The following is a 20,449-nucleotide window of genomic DNA, read 5'->3' as shown; positions in this document are numbered from 1 at the left end:
GTGTGATGTGGGCATAAGAAAGTGCTGTACTGCAGTGTGTCAGGCAAAGTGTTTTCAGGAACTCTAGAGAAGAGTTAATGCCATTGGACAGAGTGCAGCTCATCTGATGTGGTTGCCCTCCTGCTTCTTCACATACAAGAAAGATCAACTCCACCTGGAATAACTGGAGAGGAGAACTACAGGGATGTCTGGGACCATGGGAGATGGACATGCTTGATGACATCAGGAAGTCTGATTTGCTTAGGCTAGGAAAACAAGATTAAGATGATTCCTGTAAACACAGAAGAGGGAAATACCATTTAGGGAGAACAGTTATTTAATCTTAGATACGTGGGCACCAGAAAAAATGTATACCACCTAGCCCTGAGTAAACTTAAGCTGAAAACTAGGAGGAAGTTCTTAATGCTTAGAAGATTTGGGTTCTGCAACAGCCTTCCAATGGGAATAAAGAAAGTAGAAAGCAACCAGCCACGCCCTTACTGTTTAATATAGAGCTCAGTAAGTTTATGATGGGCCTGGAGATCTCTTCCCATCTCTCCTTCCTCCAAATTAACTGCCTGCTCAGGTATTATCTTTCAAGATGTATGTTCATTTGTCACTTCTTAATTGTTCGGATGTCCTCATTTGAAGGACTGAACGATTTCTGATCAAGCCTTTTGATGGCAAAAATGCTCTTCTGACAGAATCACTTCACTTACAAATTGTGCTTCGGTACTTGGTGGCCCTTCCCATTTTCTGTCACTGTTTCTTCAACCACTTCTTTTTACTAGATCCTACAATTCTGATAGTGCCTTGACTCTTTGTAGAAACTTAGTATCTTTTCTTCCCTTTTCTTTTTAAAAGTAAAAATTTTTCTATAAAAAACCAACCAAATGTATGTGTTTATTATGGTAAAGGAAATTCATTCCAGTTGAACGTTGGGTTTGAAGCCAGATACTGTTTAGGCTGTGTTTTTAAGATAATGAGCCACTATCCTTGAGATAGTGGATGGGCTTGGTTTATTCACATAGCTTTCCTCTGCTTCTATTTACTGCTTTTAAGAGAGTATTGAAAAAACTTAGCTTGTAATGTCAGAGATGCTGACTGAGGAAGAACTTTTGACAGGATCTGTGGTACTGAATTAAACAGCACCAGTGAGTATTCCTTTGAACTGAGCTTGGATCATCTGTAGCACTAAATCATTTGGAGGTTTACAGGTATGGGTTTGGCCCATGTCAGCTGAAAAGCTCACCAAATTCCTCAGGGGCCACTCATGAATGGGTCTGGAACAGGAGATTTCCCAGTGGGCATTTTGGTTGCAACTGTTCCACATCCAAATTTGGCATAATAAAATGCAACCAAATGGAGTTTGGATAGTTGGTTGCATAATAAAATGCAACCAACTAACACAATTAGTGCCCATTGGCCTCCATTGCAGGGAAAGATTCTGGGCACATGTAATTTATTCTTGTAGTAAAAGTTTTCGTACAGCTCAGTGAAAGGAAATTGAAAAATGTTGAATGCATGCTTAGTGAAACCTGGAGAAAGTTACTTATCTTTGGTGTCCATCATTGCTGTAGTTGGTGTCTCAGCAATACAGCAAAGATAATGTTTCCCTTTCTCTGACATTGTGGCTGTTGTGCAAGACATTTGGGCCACAGGCTGGCTCCCTCTCTCTGCGTAACTGTTAAAATCAGGCCCCTGCATTGCTTCCAAGACACTCCCCCAAAATCAGACAATTAGGCTTCATAATGATGAAGAGCAACCACTGTTCTGCATGAAAAAGCCACTCCATGAGTAATGCATTGTCAGTGTTCATTGCTTTCACCTCTTGTTGTCATTCTTCGAGCTGAGGTGTAAAGATGAGATGCCTGGAGGTGAGATGCTGGCAGCATCAGATACTTGGAGACAGAACATTTATATCTCCATCTTACTTTCCTCAATTATATATTGTATTGGCAGGGCAACAAGTAGGCGGGCAGCTTGCCTGGCCAGTGCTGATGCTGTTTTGGCAGAGGATCAAGTGCTGCTTCATGCTTCAGAGCTGTCAGGCTGGCACTTTTCACGACTAAATGCAAATCTAAATTAAAGCTAAATGAAAAATAAAAACTTTGCTTCAGAGCTTGATCATGTAATTTTGTTCCATCCTTTCACTTGTTCATTGGCTTAAGGAAGGGAACCACTCCTTTGGTAGGAGAATTTATTGAGTTATAAGCATGTGTGATATTAGAGCATCTTTGAGTATATTTATGTATGAGATCATTACAGTTGCTGTTTTAAAGATATCCATCTCTGTAGTACATAAAACCTTTGGCAGTAAAATTGTAAATTCATGCAATGGGGTGTTAAGCACACAAATCCAATTAAATCCTTCAAACAGCTTTGAAAGCCTCTCCCAGAGGGTACAGAAATGGTTATTTGTGATCCTCCTGAACTGCCTTTTATGGCAGCTTGCTTGGAGTGTCTGTGACAAGTAGCCTTCTGGGGGTTTAACACTGCAAATGGTAGGTTCCTTAAGCAAGGAAATGAATAAACTTAAGACTTGGTTTTACTCTTTTAACAGATCCTACACAAATGGGAGGCCTGAGTATGCTGCTGCTAGCAGGGGAACATGCCCTGACTGCACAGGAGGTAAGGATCTCTCTCTCTTACCACAAGTCCTCAGTTTAAAGAGACCTCTCAAGAGGAATATTTGACCAGTGGGAAATGAATATGAGATACATCTTGAGTAACCTCAGGTGGGACAGTGACTGTGAGCCCTGTGATATGAGTCTTCTATTGCAACCGTGAACGTAGAGGTTGGGTCCAGTTTTTATATCGGATCAGGGTTTACTTTGCTGACTGAATATTTGATAAGACCAGGGAAGTCTGCACCATGCGAGGATACTGTCTTAGGCAGAAGGGTTAACATACAGTGCCTGTGTTAACAAACGGGTGATTTGCAAGCTCTTCTGGGCAAGGATTTCATGTGCCTCACAGAACTGTGGTCTTGGCACTAATAGCAAAATAAATACCTGGTAATTTCCATGTAGTCACTGTCATTGTATATGCATTCTGAAACCTTGCAAGTGCTAATAGGTAATCAAAGTATTGCAGTCTGCTCCTATTCACTAAGTCTTTATGTCTAAAAAGAAATTTGTAGTTCAACTGCCATCACAAACATTTTGGTTTTATGAAGGAGTCTAGTAAAGAAAAGCGTTCCTGCATATCTCCAGTAGTGCAGAGTACCCTGGTCTTTCTTTAGACTCGTTATTATTTATGACCTAATTTTTGGGCCAGCTTTAAAAGTTGTTCAGAAGGTGGTTTGTGTGTTGGGTAAAATAGGTAGTCACTGCCATAAATCTCTAGCCTGGAAAGAACAACAAAAATTAACTGTGCACATGTGATCCCCCCAAATGCAAAGGGTGTAGTACATTTGAGATTAATTGCTCCTTGTACTGCCAAGGCTCCTCAGTGCTTTGCACACCAGTTTGAGCAGCGGAAGTCTTCATGCAGATGTGGGTACTGGCTTTCCGTGCTGCAGCATGAAAAATAAGAAACACCTAGGGTAAGGTTGGCAGAGAAGTGCAAATAAATTGATTATTTTCTGCTAAAATTAGAATGTCCTGTAGTTTGCAAACTTTGAGTCTTTTAGCATGGAGTTTAAAAACTGTTTTTAGGATGATGTTATGTTTAAATGAGAGGGAAGGTGTATTGTAGTCACAGATACTCAGTTCCGTTAAGAAGGGGCTTTGCTGTGATCTTGTGAGTTGAGCTTTCTTGATTTTATATGAAAAGTGCCTCAATTAGTACAATTTCAGATGGCAGTGAAAGAAGAAAATCTACATGTGGATTTAGAGACAATTCAAAAGGGATGTTTTGTGATTGTTTTAGTATATGAACTTTTTTTGATTGGGACTTTTTTTTTTGAGCAAAAGACACATTTCCCATATATCTACATAAACCCATTTTTTTTCAGATGGAAGCATGCAATACGGCTTGTGATGTAACATTTACTTTATGTATATGCTGTATTATGCTGTCCTTTTTTTGGCCATAGTCTTCTTTTGAAACCTGGCCCTCTGCGTCAAAGAGGCAAGCTGTGTAATCTGCTTTCCCTCAAAATGTAGAGCAAAATAACTGTCATAAATTCAACCTGAACAAAATTAGTTGAGGGATTTGTTGGCTGTTGCTAAAATCGCAATGGGCCAGAAATTACCTTGTACTTACTAATGAGTTTTGACATACGCTGTCTGAGGAGCAGGTAAGTGTTAGCGCACTTTCTCAGGGAACAAAAATGCACCTCTCTGATTCTTTCAGAGGGTCCCCTATATAAAATGCATCCTCCAGAACAATCTGGGTGCTTGGTATTCTCAAAGGAACCCAAATGGGTGATGTTTAGTCATCCTAACTGCGTGTCAGCAGGAATTTAGTCTCCAGCTGTGTCTCTGTGCACTGAAAAACTTCCTCAGTTTCTTGGTGTGGCAGTCCTGGTGTGTCTTGCATTTTTCTTTGTTTCCTTTTGATTCAGTGTTTCAGTGATGATTAGATATGGAGCAAATATCTTGTGTTCCCCAAATGCAGTAAAGATCCTAAACCTGTTAAGACTTGGGTAACTGAACAGCAGTTCTGGCTTCCCATCCTTGATCATGTGGACAGAGAAGAGAGTAAGATGTTCATCTCTGCATGCCTGTGGGACCACCTGTGTTGGAATTTCCATGCTTATGCTTGAAAACAGTTTCATGCTCAAACCAGTTTAGCAGAACATGCTGGGAGGTGGTATGACAGGCTCAGTAAGAAGCTCAAGAATTCATTGTAGAGTTGGTAAGCTGCTGTCCTCTTCAGGGGAGGAGGGTTAGTTGTGTTTTGTTAAGAGTTGGTATTGACATGGGGGAGAATGTAGTGTACTAAGGTTACTGTTGAGGTTTTGTCAGTGAAGAGGTTCAGAAGTTGCTTAATTATGGAAAATACAGGTATTGTTTTTCATGCATGTATGTATATAAGTATATGTTGTATATCCAGACCCCTGGCATTTCTTTTTTTTTTTTTAAAAAAAAAAAAGGACAGATGTAGTGTCATTTTTAAAAGAATTGTCATGTTACATCATGTAGTCTTCATTATCATTAAGGCATGTGTGTGTGTACATGTAAGATACAGATTATCTGTCAACATGCAGTTTGACTGCTTGTGCATGTGTATGATTATGCAGACTTGGGTGGCCTTGTAAGCATAGGTCTTAAATACTATTATCACCTTAAAAAACGCTAATAGAAAGGAGGGCAGCACTGGCATAGTTTGCTCAGAACTTGAGAGAAGATGAGGGAAATGATACTTAGAGGTCTGGTAATCCCACATAAATGTATTCAACGCCCTCTGTTTTTTTTGTCAAGTGTATGTTAAATGGATAGATAGGGCCTTTTCAAGGCAGGTGTTTAACCTCCATGTTGTCAGGAGCCCAGATACTGGGTAACAACAGAACAGGTGCCAGCAGGATGGGAAGAGGCAGCGATATTTACAAAAACGTGTTGAGGCTTCAGTTGCTGTCTCTGCATGTCACCAGTTACGTTCCTATTTTGGTAATTTTTTTCAATAGACGAGAGTTTTTTCTACTGGTAACAGAATTTAGTGTCGATACAGGATTGATTTCCAAGCAGCAGCTGGAGTTACTAAGCAGATAGGCAGGAGAAGCTACGTACTGTACCAGCAGTAAACAAAGGACTTGGATATGCAGTGAGTTTCCTTGTGGCTTTTGGGTCCTTTCATCAGTTACGCCAGACTGGTGTGTATACGACCATATTTTGTTGAACACCCGAGCAGAAACACCAGACAGATCTGCTCTAGCTACCGCCGCTGTGCTAGGCAAAGCCTGGTCCTTACAGCAGGTTTATTAGTAGAAAGGCTGAAGCTGAGTAAGGAGCTCTCCTAGCTTGCCGGCTCACCTCCCCTGCTGCAAGTCTCTCTTACTTGCCCGTGAGGGCCTTTGCTTGCCTTACAGCAGCACCTAGTGGCCTATCTGTAGGTTACTGCCCAGAAATACTGGAATTTGTCACGTAGTCCAAAACCTGGCTCTCCTACCAGTTTTCCCCCTTCCCTCTTCCCTTCACATCAGGATGGCGTTTACACTTTACGTGGGTCAGTGCGGAAGGTGAGCCAGGGGCTGTCCTTCGCCTTCCTTCGGTGTGATCCATGTTAGAGCAGGTTACAGTAACCTGACAGCCAGGGGAGGCTATGGAGGCAGTATCCTTGTGGTTTCCATCCCTTTGAGAACAAAAGGTTACTCTGCACGCGGTGCCGGTGTATTGCCTGGGGTGTAAATCAGAAGTAAAAAATCTCTCAGTGCAGCTCAGGGTAAACTAGGAGGAGGAAAGAGAAGAAATGGGATGTTGAGGACGTTTTGTTACAGCAGGAAGTGAAACATACGCAATGGCACTATCTGTGCATCCATTCTCTCTGGTAATTATTAACGCTTTGATCAGGTTTGGCCTGGCAGAGGTTAGAAATCCTGGAGATAATAAATTTCCCACCAGTCAGGAGTGTGTGGGGAGCAGCAGGGTTGAAGAAACAAGCTCAAATTAGTGCTTCTGTCAAGCAAAGGCAACAGTATTAACTTTTTTAAAAATAATGGAAACTGACAGGAAAAGTATGGTTGTTCTAACCATAAAATCACCTTCTAGTTACTGGGCACCAGCAATCTGTCCTTTACACACAAAGCTGTAGGAAACTGAACTTTGCACTTCCCACAGCTTGTGGTTCCTGTGCCACAAGGGTGACCGAGCTGTGACCAACCCCAGTGTGCGGCCTTGAGGGCAGCACGAAGGCTTGGCCTCCCTCTTTGCACCCACCTGACCCGGGGGGGGGCAGTGCCCTACGGCATTGGCATTTTGGGGGGCTGAGCTGCAGCAGCCCCGCCGGGGGGTGTCCTCCACTCCAGCATGGTGCTCCTGGGTGGCATGGGTCAGTGTATCCTGACTTGGACCTGGTCTGTGCTGTGCCAGCTCAGGCATGTGTGACATGTTCGCATGGACCTGCCCCTTGGTGGACAGTGGGAGCTGCAAAGCCACGGTCTCTGTTACAGCAGGTGGGCAGAGTTCAGGCAGGCATGGCCCTGCCTCGGGGAGTGGAGAGGTTTCACACAGCTTCCTCATTCACATCACTTCTCCAAAGCAAAGTAGTGCCCTTACATATGGCCTATTCAATAGGCTTTAGTTGCGAAGAAACTGCTTCAGTAGACACCACAAACTAAGCTATGTAAGGCAGTTGGTCAGACCGCAGAAAATTTAAGTTGTATGGGGAGTTGAATCCCAAATTTGCTTCTTCCTGGGAGAATCCCACCAGCAAAGTAGCCTGAAATAACCAGATGAGCGCTCAGACATGCAAGCAGCATCCTTACGTATTTCACACTCATCAGCAGCAAGATAGGTATGCATCCCTGATACAGTCCACACCACTGCTGGGGCACAGACGTCTTAAACAGACCATACAGAAACATGAGAAAAGCAGTAATAAACATTACATCATTATGAACAGTAGCACAAAACATTGGAAAAACAGAAGACAGACATTAAAAATACATTCTTTGTAAGCCTTTGGGTTTGTATGCGCTCACAGTACACTGATAAAACATCCTCCTTGGTGTTTAATAAATACAATGGAAGCATAGATCATAGGGAGGCACTGTTACTGCTTGGTTTTATGGCAGGGAGGAAACAAGTTCAACTGTAGATATGCAAATTGTTGTGTGGTATAGTTCCCTTTGGCCTATGGGTTGCTACACTTGGATTTAGTGTTTTCAGGGGAGTGTGGGTGACAGATTCCTGAGACAAAATGCCACTGGTGCTATTGCAGTGCTTAAGCATCCCAGACAAACAGCTGCAGGAGCACTAGTAGAAACTGCTTGTGCTGTAGGCATGCTTATTCTGTGGTGCTTTGTGCTTACGGGCAACAGATGCTGTTACTAGCTAAATCTCAAGTCTACATTCACTAAGAAATGCTATTGAGATATTTGTTTTGGTACTGAATAAGAGAAAAATCACATTTGCATCAGAATGTTTTAAATAAACTGAAATTTCATGAAAAAAATTAAAAATTGTGATGGAAAATTTTTCGTCTTGTTAGTTTTCCTAAAATCCCACAAAGCTTCCATCTTCTGTTTCCTATAAGCCATGTTACATACCTTACTTTATCCTAACAGTACCTCATACTTCTAGGAGTTACACATGTAAATCTTTTATATTTAGATGTGGCATTTAATGAATGTATCCTATCTGATACAATTTATGCTGCTTGATTAATACATTTTTGGCTAATAAGAAGGGTATGGCTAAGACCTGTGTTAATTTGAACAATCGTTTCTTTGTATTTTGATTTCAGAAGTTACGACTCTTTCTTGCACTCCTTCTCATGAGCACCAGTAAATGGATGCTTAGGTACATTATTTGAGCAATTTTAGGCCTTCCGTACCCTTAACTACTTATTTTTGTGCTGTTAGGTGATTGGGGATTATTTTTCTAATAAGTATTTCTATCACTTAGCAACTGTCAGTGTCTTCAGAAAACCTTTTTTTAGCTTTTAAGTCTTTTTCTTTAGTACAAATTACAGATAGCTGTGTTGATAAACATCACCAATACAAGGTATTTGTGTGTGTAGCCCAGTAATATCAGTTCAGTATTCTGTTGCATAAAACTCTCTTGCAAAGTTTGGAATTATAAAAGAAAGGAAAAAAACCCCAACCCTGGTATTTTTGTCCCGCTTCTTAGGGGATTTTCAAAAGCATTAAAATGGATGCTAAATTATTTTTTCACCTCTAAATTTGATTTAACCTGTCAGGACCATGAAACACTAGATTGCCCTTCTTAAACATTGCTTCTTGTTACTGGTACCTGGTATTTTGTTTTGCTCACTATTTTTCTTAGCTTGAAAGAAGCACCTTCGAGGTCTTACTCTGCACACTCCTTGTTTCAGATTTCCTCGAGTACTTGCCAGTCTGATGCAACTAATTCTACAGAAGCCTGTCAGAAGTCATCATTATTTCAGTTCGCAGAGGTGAGTTTCTTTAAAAAGGGTTGTCTTCCCCAGTGTTTCCTTTTCAAGAAGCATCTAATGTTCAGCTGAAAGAGAAACCAAAAACCTTGAACTAAAATTCATGCTTTTATTTGTTCCTTCTTTTTGGGTTTATGGTACTGGATCATTTATAAGATAGGTCAGGCTTGAAGCGCAGGAGTGTGTTTAGGAACATGGTGGAAGCCATAAGTGCAATAATGGAGCTGTGGTTTAATCAGTAATTTAGAAATGTGTTATTCCTGCACTTAGTTTTAAACTAGAGTCTTACTAACTAAAATTTGAACGTGTATTTGAATGTTACATTATTTCCTTTATTTGTTATGGCTGCTTTAGTCGTTGACTACATCAAAAATAATTGGAATTTTCAAAATTTTCTTACGTTCTATAACCACCAAATAGCTCTATGCAACTATGTTTGTTTTTCTATGTACAATATTTTTGTCAACATATTTACAGGTATTGCTAGAAGTGCAGTTGTGGTGGTTGATTTGCTTATTTAATGTGTGCACTATTTCATCCAAATTTTAATGGATTTCATTGACATAAATAACACAAGAATGAGGTTGCAAGGAATCCTGGTCCTTTGTAAGCATCACTTGCTTGTTGGTATCCTTACAACTTTTGAAATGGTCATAATCAAGTGACACAAATATTTAGCTGTGTAAGTATTGATTGTACAGAGCACTGGGTGGTGTTTGAGTACATGCACATGAAATTTTGTCATAGCAGGGGGTTCTTTTTACTACCTGTTTTCATACCAACTGTGAATCTGACTCATGTGTCTTTAATACTTATTGCTATATGCACCTTCATATTCCTCCCTAAACATTGTCATTTAGGGAGCAGATATATTGCAATCCTAGCACACAGAAAACACTGGGGGTTTTGTTTTGTATTGGTTTTTGTTTGTTTGTTTTAACATCAGCCCAGAAGACCTTGAGTTCCAACTTAAGATCTGAGGCTTTCAAAATGTATTAGAAATAAACTAGAGCACATACTTTATTTCTGATTAAAGGTATTGGCCAGACTGAAGCAGGTAACATGTAATTAGACTCTTCAACAGCCTGCTGGCTTTTATTGTTAGGAGAAAATTGTGCCAGCAATGGAAAGCAATACTTAGAAAGTTTCTAAAATCCATTATTTGCAATGTCACTTATGATGCATCTGTGGTGGTAGTTCAACATCTGTCTTCCAGTATTTCTCAGATGCTTTTGTATACTTCTGCTGTCAGAAGTTTTTCTGTACTTCTGTTTTGTATACTTCTACTGTCATTGCTGCTGAGCAATGTCATACTTTGTATAGTTCCTCTTGAGAATGGTCTGTTGCTTGAATTTCACTGCTAAGTCTTTTAAAGACAAATACCAGCTCACTTAATTGTTTCAGTTCATTTTATAGTGCCCAAGCAGGAAAGTGACAGAGCCATATGGTAGTAGACTGGAATTGTGTTGTGTGCTGCAAGATATGCTCTTGCTAAGGGCTTGTGACTGTTGACTTTCCCTTACCCATGGAAGAAGAACTTCAGTGGGTGCCAGGAAACAAGCTCATCTGCACTGCTAAAACATGCGGTTTAAAAGTAGCTCACTGATGATCAGTAATTAGAAATGCGTATTAGCTAGTCTTACTTTTCAAGGATGTTAAACAGCCTGTAGTGAAGCTGCACCTAACCAGTGCATGGTAGGTATGTGTGTCAGTGGCAAAATAATTGGTACTTGTACCAAGGTCTAACATTAATCAGAGGTGTCATTTGCAACAAAAATAATTGACACTAAGTTACCTTAGTGTCTGGGATAGATCTGATATCTCAGAGTACCTGCACGCATTTTACCCCTGTCCACACTTACCTTCTGTGCGAAGTAGCAATTTGTGCTCTCAGCAATGCCATCTGCAGCCTTAGGTCTTCCACTCAACTGTGATATGCAATACAATGTTAAGTTTTTGTTGCTAACCCTGTTTTGACATATCAACGGGCAAATAAAAACCCTTCAAAAGAGTCTTAGCCTGTTCTGTTAATCCTAGGAAAGATTTTCCTTGTGAAAAACAATTCAACATCAGCATTTCACAGATCACCCATCTATTTGTCTGCTGGAAAACAGATACTGTTATTTGTATGGGTGTGTTGGGACTCGTTTGCATGCTCTTAGGTACCAGGAGTCTTTCTGTATGATGGATCAGAAATTTAGCACGTTGAAGTCCGATACTGAAACTGAGGAGTTGGGTAATACATGCATATTTGTTTCCCTGACAGATCTCTTCAAGCACATCACAGCCCGGAGTCCCAGGAGCTGTAAGACAAACTGAGGAGTCTGCATTGTTTCAGTTTGCTGAGGTATAATGGCTGAAATATGGTGGGGAAGGTTGGGGGGGAAGCAAGGAACCAATAAGAGTTGTCACTGAATGGCTAAGCATCGTGTTTTATAAGGGATTCCCATCAGTTGATGTTTATCTTCATGGCAGCATTGTGTTAAGGAAATTGTGGGGGGAATAACCAGTGACTGGACAAGATGTTGGCCAGTTCTACCAGCTGTAGCATACACAAAAGATACTGGGCTTGTCAACATTACCTGGCCTTTCATATCAAAGGACTATGCAGACGTATTTTTCAAATGGCCTTTTAATTTACATCTAGGAGAACAACAACGAAAAGACATTCTGAAATGACACTGTGCACTGCCTATGGGAAAAAGCTGCAGCAGTGTGAAGTGGCAACTGCCCTAGAGGCAGGAATCCTTTGAAAATAACCTTGCAGGTCAAAGGAAGCTTATCACAACAGCTACAAAGATATGTAACAGCATCGTTAGGTGGTGACTTACAAAGCCTATAAATTACCCATAAGTATGTAAGCTATCCTTCTTCCTCCATATATTGAAGATACGGAGTTCTTAAAGATTGCTTTTAAGAATTTCTTCTCCCATGTGTTTAATGTGCCTCATGAATTGACTTTCCACAGACACTCTTCTTGCCCATTTGGGGGAGTCTGGTACTGCTTGCAGAATCGGTTATGCTAAAGTATATTCAGGGTGTGTCTGAAAAGACTGGGATTGGAGCTGGTGCTTTTGTGGAGGAGCACAATGGGATGAAAAGATACCCCTGTTTGTTATTCTGCATGCTTACGGAAGTCTGATTACATGCAGAATGCTTCTTTCTGTTAAATGTTTTCTGCTAATTGTGTACTGTGTGTTTTTAGCTTGGCTGGGATGGGTCTTGATGTATTTCTTAGGAGGCCCAATTAAGAAAACAGAGTTTACTGATTCAGGTGCTATAAAATACCTGACTACAGACTCCCCTATAAAAGATACGATAGAGTTAACATCTCTAATCATGAAAATGCTTTTGTATGTGCCACCTTTTTTTAAAGTTACAAGTTAGTTTGGGAAGTTCTTTTGAGAAAATTAGTAGAATTGAGCAGGATAGAGCCATGTGCTATAGCCAACCTTTTAAGCCAAGTAAAAGATATAAGCTGGAGAAGATTTCCTGTGAATTTTATTGCAAAATACTGCACGAGTGAATCTGCTAACTTAGTTTCAAAAATATTAGCCATCTTACATTTTAATCAAACAGCAATTTTATGTATTTGCAGAGTTGAACAGAGTACGAATTGCCTTTATTACAGCATTTTTAAATTGCCATGTAGGGCCTGACGTAGCCATACTTTCAAAATTTCACAGAACCTAAAATAATTTCCTCTCTTAATTGAACAAACAACAAAATGACAGACCTGAAAATTGTCATATGGATGTGATGGTGCATTGAGTTACATACCAGTACGCTGAGCCAAATCATTTCCCACATTGGAGTGCATGTATGAATCATCAAATGTTAGGTAGAAAAGGTGCTTTAAAAGTTAGAAACTGATGAGAACAGTTTCAAAGTCAGGGTTAATCACTTTTCTTGTAAAAATATTAAAATGTGCATGCAGTGTATAGGGGTTGAATTTTTTGGTTGTTTTTTCAGTGCCTGAAAATAAGTCACAGGAACCTGGAAAAGCAAAAAACAAACAAACACATCTCTCACCCCACCCCCAAAAAAAGAAACCAACCCTTGTTCGACATGGTTAACTAATATCATGTTTTATCTATAGCAATAGACAAATGGTGGGGTTTTTTTTAAGAGTGCAGCTTGATTTCATTTAGGTTGTTCCAGGGGAAAGTATTGAGCATGCTGCAGAGCCTCTTTAATAAGCTTGCTTCCCCCTGCTATTAAAGCTGCTTGTGCTCTTTCAAGTATAAAGGCTTTCATTTGCACAGTGTGTCTTTGTCAGGTCTGGCAAAAATCCTGTTCCTTACTGTGCCACTTCTTACTGGGTCCTGTCTATATGAACGCATTACTGCATTTAGTAAGCTAAATTTATGGCACACAATTTGCAGTAGACTGCTGTCAGTAATGTACAGTACTACAAAAGAAAAAGTAGGAGAGAAAATAGTTATTCAGCCAGTAGCCAAGCAGACCTGTGAAGAAATGTGGTGTGCTGTGGTCGGATGTGCCTGGAGACTTTTGGCAGCTGTCCCAGCTCAGTTTTGGTTCTGGCTGGGAGTTCTTCATATGTTCCCTTTCTCTTCACCGCCTTTGCAGCAGGGTGAGTAAGAGTGCCTCTTTGTGAAGACAGCAATCCCATTGAGTAGATTTGTCATTTCAAATGGACACCTTTACCCCAGGAGTACAAGTCCCCTGTCATTCAGAAACAGCTCAATATAGAGCTGTAGATGTAGCATGGGATTTCTTTCATCTTTACAGCCTCAGTTAGCCTTTCATCTGGTTGTCTGTCCCAAGTACTGGCTGTATGTGTCAGTTAAAGCTGTTGAGGATATGGCTAATGAGCCCTGCCCAGTGACTTGCCACAACAGGTGATGTAAATCCCAGGAGTAAGACTTTGTTGGGTCCTGTGGATGTGCCAGCAAGCACCTTGAAAGGTCTTCAAAGATGCTGTGACATCCTCCTAAGAGTTTTCTGAAATTCAGAGTGTTGCCAAGTTACACTCTTGGCTTTCTCATTTTGTTCTGATGTTGCAAATACTTGGACCTACTTTTGTCTTTCTCGTTGGTACCTTTATGGAAAGCCATTATGTAGGCCAGTGATTTCTGAGCAGTGGGCTGTGTTCCTTAGCGTGATGGCTGTTTGCAGTCTGTCTGCTCACATGGACTGATTGCTGTCATCCTCCTTGCCATGTGAGGGAAGCAGAGCAGATGGGACCCCTTGCTCTCTTGGTCTTACTGATTGTGTGTTTGGCAAATGCAAACAGATGGTGATGGCTGCTTTGTTGAGAAGAAACAAGAGTACCTCTTAGATTTACTTAGCTAAACTCTCATACATTATTAAACAAAGAAAGTGCTTCCAGAGAGTAGAAGCAATGAAATTGCTAGCTTAACCATTTTAAAAACAAAATGAAGCCAAAATCCCCAAACTCTTCACTTTCAGCTGTTTTTCTGAAGTTTTTCTCTAGGTGTTTCAATCAAAAAAACAATCACTTGCAGCAAGGTGGAATTTTCTTTGCTAATCGAGCAGGTTACTATCATTTAGAAAAATACATGCCTGAGGATGATTTTATCCCTGCTGCATTCTGACATAGTCACTTTGAGCAGGCCTGCAGGCAACCCTCTCTATTTCTGTGCTGAACAGAAGGTTTGAATCTAAAACTTTTGGTCAAAATGCCTTGAAATTGGGAGTGTGAGAGCTAGCCAGTATCTTCTCTTCCAGCTTTCCCTTAGGTAAAACTGTAATCTTCCCAGGTAAAGCCATTACAGAAAATAGACAAATGTATTTGCTGTTTGCCTATATACTGAAATTATTAAATATCTACATTGAAGTGAAATGCCTATTCTAGGAGGGAAATTAAAAAGTGGTACCGTGGCACATGCTTCTTACGCAAACTAGAATGTAGTATAGTAGCTAAAATGCTGATCTGCATTGTAATAAAAGGTAACAACTTGATCCTAATGATCCCCAAGTTAAACCTCTAGATAAGTAGCAGTTTGTGCTTGTAGTACTGCAGGTTCTGATTATTCTAATTAAAATTGGAAGCTGGTGTTAAGACAGGAATGAGATCTGTAATCTCAGTGAGAGCTGATTGATTAGCCATCCTCTTACTTCTGAAGTTTGGCCAGCAACTTTGGCAGAACGAGTTCTGTATTTATGCCTCTCGCAGTTTGTTTTCTTGACTAAGAAGACAATTATTTTTTTTTTACTTAAGTGAAATGTTGACTTCCTCTCTATTTCTATTACAGGAATCTCACTTGCATTTTGTTAGGAGCACCCATCCTCTTGTCAAAATAAAATTCTTGACCTTTCCCTCACGTTGTACATCAGGAGGCAAGATATGCCTGCATGTTCTTAGGTTATGCTTCACTGGGAAGGGGGTCTGTCCCTTTTCTGCCATTCATACTGCACTGAAAAAAGCATTAAGAGCTGAGAATTTATTATGGTGGAAGTACAAAAAAGTTGATACCGTCTTCCTGCAAAGTGCAGTATACAAGATCACTTGCTCCAGTGGGGTCCTGAGCAGGTTCACTGAACTGTCTCAAACCAAAACTAGGATTTTGAATTATTTTAGTCTAATATTAAAAATTGTTATTAATGCACACTCAGGTATTATTCACTGTATTTTAAATAGTTTTCACTAAAATGAATGTCCTGGAGTTTGGTGGGGGAGCAGGGGGAGGTGTGTGTAACGATTCTTCTTGACAATTGAAAAGTAAACTCTTCAAATAAACTAGTTCAAAAGAATGACATGAAATACAAAGAGAAGGTCTAAGATGCTAGTTTTTGCATCTGAAAGATCATGGTCATAGCATGATTTTTGTGATGAGGTGTGAGGTGCCACAGAAACATTGGTGGTCTTGCCCCTAATGTTAAGGCTTTCAGTGACTTCCAGGTCAAGTACTACTTTGTAACGCTATGCCAAAAAAGGTCATATATGAGAACTAATGATTAATTCTTGTGTTGGTGAACTCATAGTGCTGCTCTTGGAAACAGGTCAGAAAAAATATGGCTGTAAAAGCAAATTCCCTGAAGTGCAGTGACAGTTATTTACTAAGCACTGGTGCCGGCACACCAACATCTTTGTAGAAGGTTAGATTTGATCTTCAGCTGTAAGGTCTTACTTCTTTTTTCTAACTAAAGAAAATGAAACAATCATTGCCTGTAAGGGCAAATGGTCCTCTTCTATATCTAACCAAATGGGAAATACTGCCCAGGTTTTCCAGAAGAATTTTATTTAACCTTGACCACCACAGTTCATGTTTTTAAGCAACAGGTATGTCTTGTTCTCTTAGTCAGATAAAGCAGATGACTTGATAGAGTATTAGCTGTGGGCAATATAAATGTCAGAGAGAATCGATGAGCCTAATCTAATGAAAAAGTTCTGTATTTGCTTGGATCCCGCTGACTTCTAAATGCCTGTTAAGTGTTGTTGGATGGGACAGCCTATCTGAAGTAGGGCCTTCTGTCAGAAAGATCTAAAAGGAATTGTTTTCACTAATTCATTTTTTCCATTCTTTTTCTCCCTTCCTTTCTCTTTCCTGTGTGGCACTGAAATATTTTCTCCTCTGTTCATTTAAAACCTAGATCTCATCAAATACTTCCCAGTTGTCAAGTCCTGAGCCAATAAAGTACTGTGGGAAGTCGGCACTCTTCCAGTTGGCAGAGGTAAAGTTACACCCATTAGTGTCACAATAGGAAGATGTGTGTATCTTTTCCCAAAAAAACTATGAACTGTGTAAGGTTTCATATTTTCAGAAACATAAGTCAGGAAAAAATGGAATAGCAAGAGACTTAGGCACTGGTAGTGGCCCCAGGGACCTAGCTTTTCTTTATACAATTGTTAATGTGCATAGTTCCTTGGAGACTGCACAGAAGTTACACTTTTTAGAATAATCACCCTTATAATAAAAACAGCGCTCAGGAGGCAAGGGTGTTCTTCATATGTTCCCTTCATATGTATCCAGTGAGGAGCTGGATACCAGGATTCACAGAATAAAGCTTTGCTTATAAGGACTGGAAAGTTCATTGCTGAATCGGAGATGAAGAATAAGAAAAATAAGAAGAGAAAAGTAGACTTTGACATAATCAGGAATCTGTATGAAGATTTGGAAGTTGAAGCAGTGTATTAAGTTCTGAAATCGGCAGCTGTCAGCAGTAATCCAGAATACTAGATCAGGTTTCCCAGAAGTACTAGAAATTCTCTGTGAGTCTTAAATATGACCTTGTAGAGGATTTGCTCTTTGATATGGATTAACCACTCAAAAAATTTTGAGGATTGGTGTGCAAATACTATTCTTCTTGGTCACTGAAAGATACATGCTGCATTCCAGGTAAATAAGGGAGGATGCTAACACCTTAACTCGTACACTTTTTTTTTGCTTGGTGGGTTGTTTTTATTGTTTTTCTGTTTGGCTGGTTGATATGTTTTCTTCTTTCAAAATCACATCCTATTTCAGTGAGGAAAATTGTTCTCTGGATCCCATCTAGTGGCATCCAGCCATATATTCTTGCTGGTGAGGTTAATCCCTTTTGGGAGAAAAAAAGACAGGGATTGAAAGCACTGAAATAAAAGTATTTCATGCCTTGACCCATGAATAGTAATGCTACTGTTGGACTTTATAGGAACTTATATGAGTGAATGAGAGCCTGCCTTACCTACAGGCAGTTCATGGCAGTAGTAAGAGTTTGTGGATGTGTGCTATGTGGTCAGCAGTGCCTGTGCAAGGGTGATTACACCTAATGGTGATTAGTGACCATAAGGGTATTTGACTGTTGCAGCCCTGGGACAGCAGAAAGGCTGGTAACTTTTAGTCAGGGACACCAGAAGTTTTTGAGGTGTCCTCTTACAGGACAGCAGCAGGCTCTGAATAGTGCCATTCTGGAGTAAGGCTCTTGCTGAGTGCAGCCTGAATTTTAGAAGTCAGCATTAAAAATTGCGATGTGACTGTGAAGCTTGTGAAGCCCTAATTTGGGCGAAGGACAGGTGCTTGTCCACAGGAGCACAGAGATTGTATTGCAGTTGGCGGAAAAAGTGAAGCTAAGTCTAGCAGCGTGCCATTTGCATCTTGGACAGGTTTCTGTGATCTGCCTCTCAGTGACTGCTCAAATGGATTCTTGCAAGCCTGATTTAGTATACAAAATGAATGTTAAAGGCTCTGCTTCAAACTGAGAAAAGCATGGCAGATGTGCTAAGATCATCCTCCTTGTCTTGACATTAGTGCTATTGATTTTTTTTTTTTTTTTCCCCCAGTTTTGGAGATCTCTGTAGTGTTGGACTGTAATTGGATAAATAAAATCTTAGAGATTCAGGTTAAGTTTTCAGGTAGCAGTTCAGGACCTGGTTTGGAGCATCTCAAATAAAGTGTTTGTTATGAACTCAAGGGTGTCTTAGGTTTGCAAGTTTATTTGGTAGACATCTGTGCTACGCTGTTGTAACTCCAAACCACAGATGCTGTACGCTGGAGGGGACTGGGCTGCTGTCTCCATGCTGCTGGCATGGCAGTGCTCTGGTGTGTGGGAGCCTGTCTGCTTCAGCACACCACACTGCACTGCTCCTCCTTCGTCTCTGCTATGTGCATCAACCAATGTTATCTTCTTCCCTCCCCCTCTTTGCCCCGTGCCTTCTTTTTTGATATTTCACAGATGGTGATAAAATAAAATGCAGAAGTGGGTTAAATTATTTTCTAAAATACTCTGAGAATTTCTAAGTTTCTGAAAACATTTGGAGCAGCCGCTCTGCAGTTGGAAGCCTGGGAGGCTGTTGCTGATCAGCTCTGCTGAGTCTCTTGCTGTCCTAAATGCATGGTTGGTCTTTAGCCTTCAGTGTGGGGACATGGGAGTGCAGGGAGGCTGTAGTGGGGCTGTGCCTCACTTCCACAAGGCAAGGAGGCCACTTCTGCCACAGAGTGCTGACAGCGCTTGGCTGTAAGCAACGTCAGAGCTTGGGAGATGCTGTGAAGAGCTGCATCTTCCAGGAGACATAGCAATAGCATTGTTAACATTTTTTCTTTATTTCCTTTATGGCAGTGATGGGTTGATTTCGGCAAAATCAACTTTGTGGACCGTTGTTGGTGGAGAGCAACAGAAACTGAGTTTGGGGGGATAGGGGGAGCTAAAAGGTTGTAAACACTTTAGTTCCCCAGTCCCTAGAACTCCACCTCTTTCTAAGGAAGGAAGTATAAGAAACGTGCAAGCCTCATCAGAGGTTATGAGATATGTCCTCATTTTCTTCTTCATACTAATGGTCAGTGATGAGGCTGATGTTTTTGATTTGTTTAGGAAAAGGTAATTACTTTGCACCTAGCTCAAAACTGATCCAAAACACTCTGGAGTATTGAAGAGGATCATGGCCTGATACAAGAAAAAATTCTGGAGAATAATAATCCACCTGCTTGCCAGACAGAACCTCATACTCTGAGGAGTAGTAAGGGTTACCAAAGGCTTGAGGGCAGCTTCTACTTCACATTCATAGCATCTCTGAGAGTCCTGTAGGACACCCAGAGGCAGTGTCATACACAGCCTGACAGGAGTAACCTTCTTAAGCTATGACAGTGAAACGATTTTGCAATCACATGTCCAACTAAGCCTTCAAGAACACCACCAGCAGGATTGCATGCTGCTGTAAATTGGTGCTTAGCTGCTGGAGTCTGTTCATGTGTGAGAGAGTGTGTGCTTCCATTCATCCTACTCTTCAAAGGGAGTCCTGACAAGAGTATGCCCAAATCTGTAGATACTTTTTAGTGTCCAGTGGTATTATCCACCGGAGCAACGGTGGAGCGGGGTTTTATTTATAACAGCACACACAGGTCTGCACTACTTTTTCAAATTATAATCTTATGAATGAATTTTGGGAAGAGGGAGGAAACAGTCCGTTCAAAAGATGTGTGGTAAACATAAAACAACTGTACTGATAATGTTGTTGGTTTTTCTCCCCCTCTGTCTTTAGATTTCTTCAAGTACATCCCATTCAGGTCCTTCTGATTTAACAAAACAGTGTGGAACATCAGCATTATTTCAGCTGGCAGAGGTAATATTAAAACACTGGTGACTAATTACCACAGGTGCAGTGGGGCAGAGAAATTAATGATGTTGTTTGCCAAAGTCTGGAAGGTGGAATAGTGCTACAGTTAAAATTACTTTGTTGCTTATAGAAGCATAAAGTTTGGTGGCTTGGATGCTGCAGGTCAAGATTTCCCCCGACTAGCCATCAGCTTGGAGGTTTCCAAGAGTCTGTGCTGCAGCTGAGAAGTCCCAGTCCCTGGTAGCAAAGGGTCTTTCCAGTCTCCATTGAAAATGTTTCAATTCCTTCTTTAGGGTTTGATATTTTGAGTGTTTGGTTTGGCTAGGAGGGTGCAAAGAGTTGAGAAGAGAGGGCTGGATTAGCCTGTTACTCAAATTAGGGCATTGCCATTACAAATTCATGTTAAAATGTCATTAGTTGCTTTCATTTATTTTTGCT

At 40.6% G+C, this 20,449-nt stretch overlaps 1 protein-coding gene across 13 annotated transcripts in view; it reads left to right on the top strand.

Moving 5' to 3' along the window:
• The window catches only part of BBX (BBX, HMG-box containing), a 155,450-nt gene that overhangs the window by 91,607 nt on the left and 43,394 nt on the right, over positions 1–20,449 (top strand). For 12 of the 13 annotated variants that reach the window (XM_026857695.1, XM_026857685.1, XM_026857678.1 and 9 more), the window contains 5 exons: positions 2,543–2,610; positions 8,920–9,000; positions 11,264–11,344; positions 16,576–16,656; positions 19,937–20,017. In XM_026857695.1, the coding sequence (XP_026713496.1) occupies positions 2,543–2,610; positions 8,920–9,000; positions 11,264–11,344; positions 16,576–16,656; positions 19,937–20,017 (392 nt within the window). The remainder of the gene's footprint in view (positions 1–2,542; positions 2,611–8,919; positions 9,001–11,263; positions 11,345–16,575; positions 16,657–19,936; positions 20,018–20,449) is intronic. The other variant, XM_026857623.1, reaches the window with a different exon arrangement.

This window comes from Athene cunicularia (genome assembly GCF_003259725.1).
Source record: "Athene cunicularia isolate RWA chromosome 1 unlocalized genomic scaffold, athCun1 chr1_part1, whole genome shotgun sequence".
NCBI lineage: Eukaryota > Metazoa > Chordata > Aves > Strigiformes > Strigidae > Athene > Athene cunicularia.
Note: the sequence above shows the minus strand (reverse complement) of the source record. Positions and strands in the feature narration are given on the sequence as shown.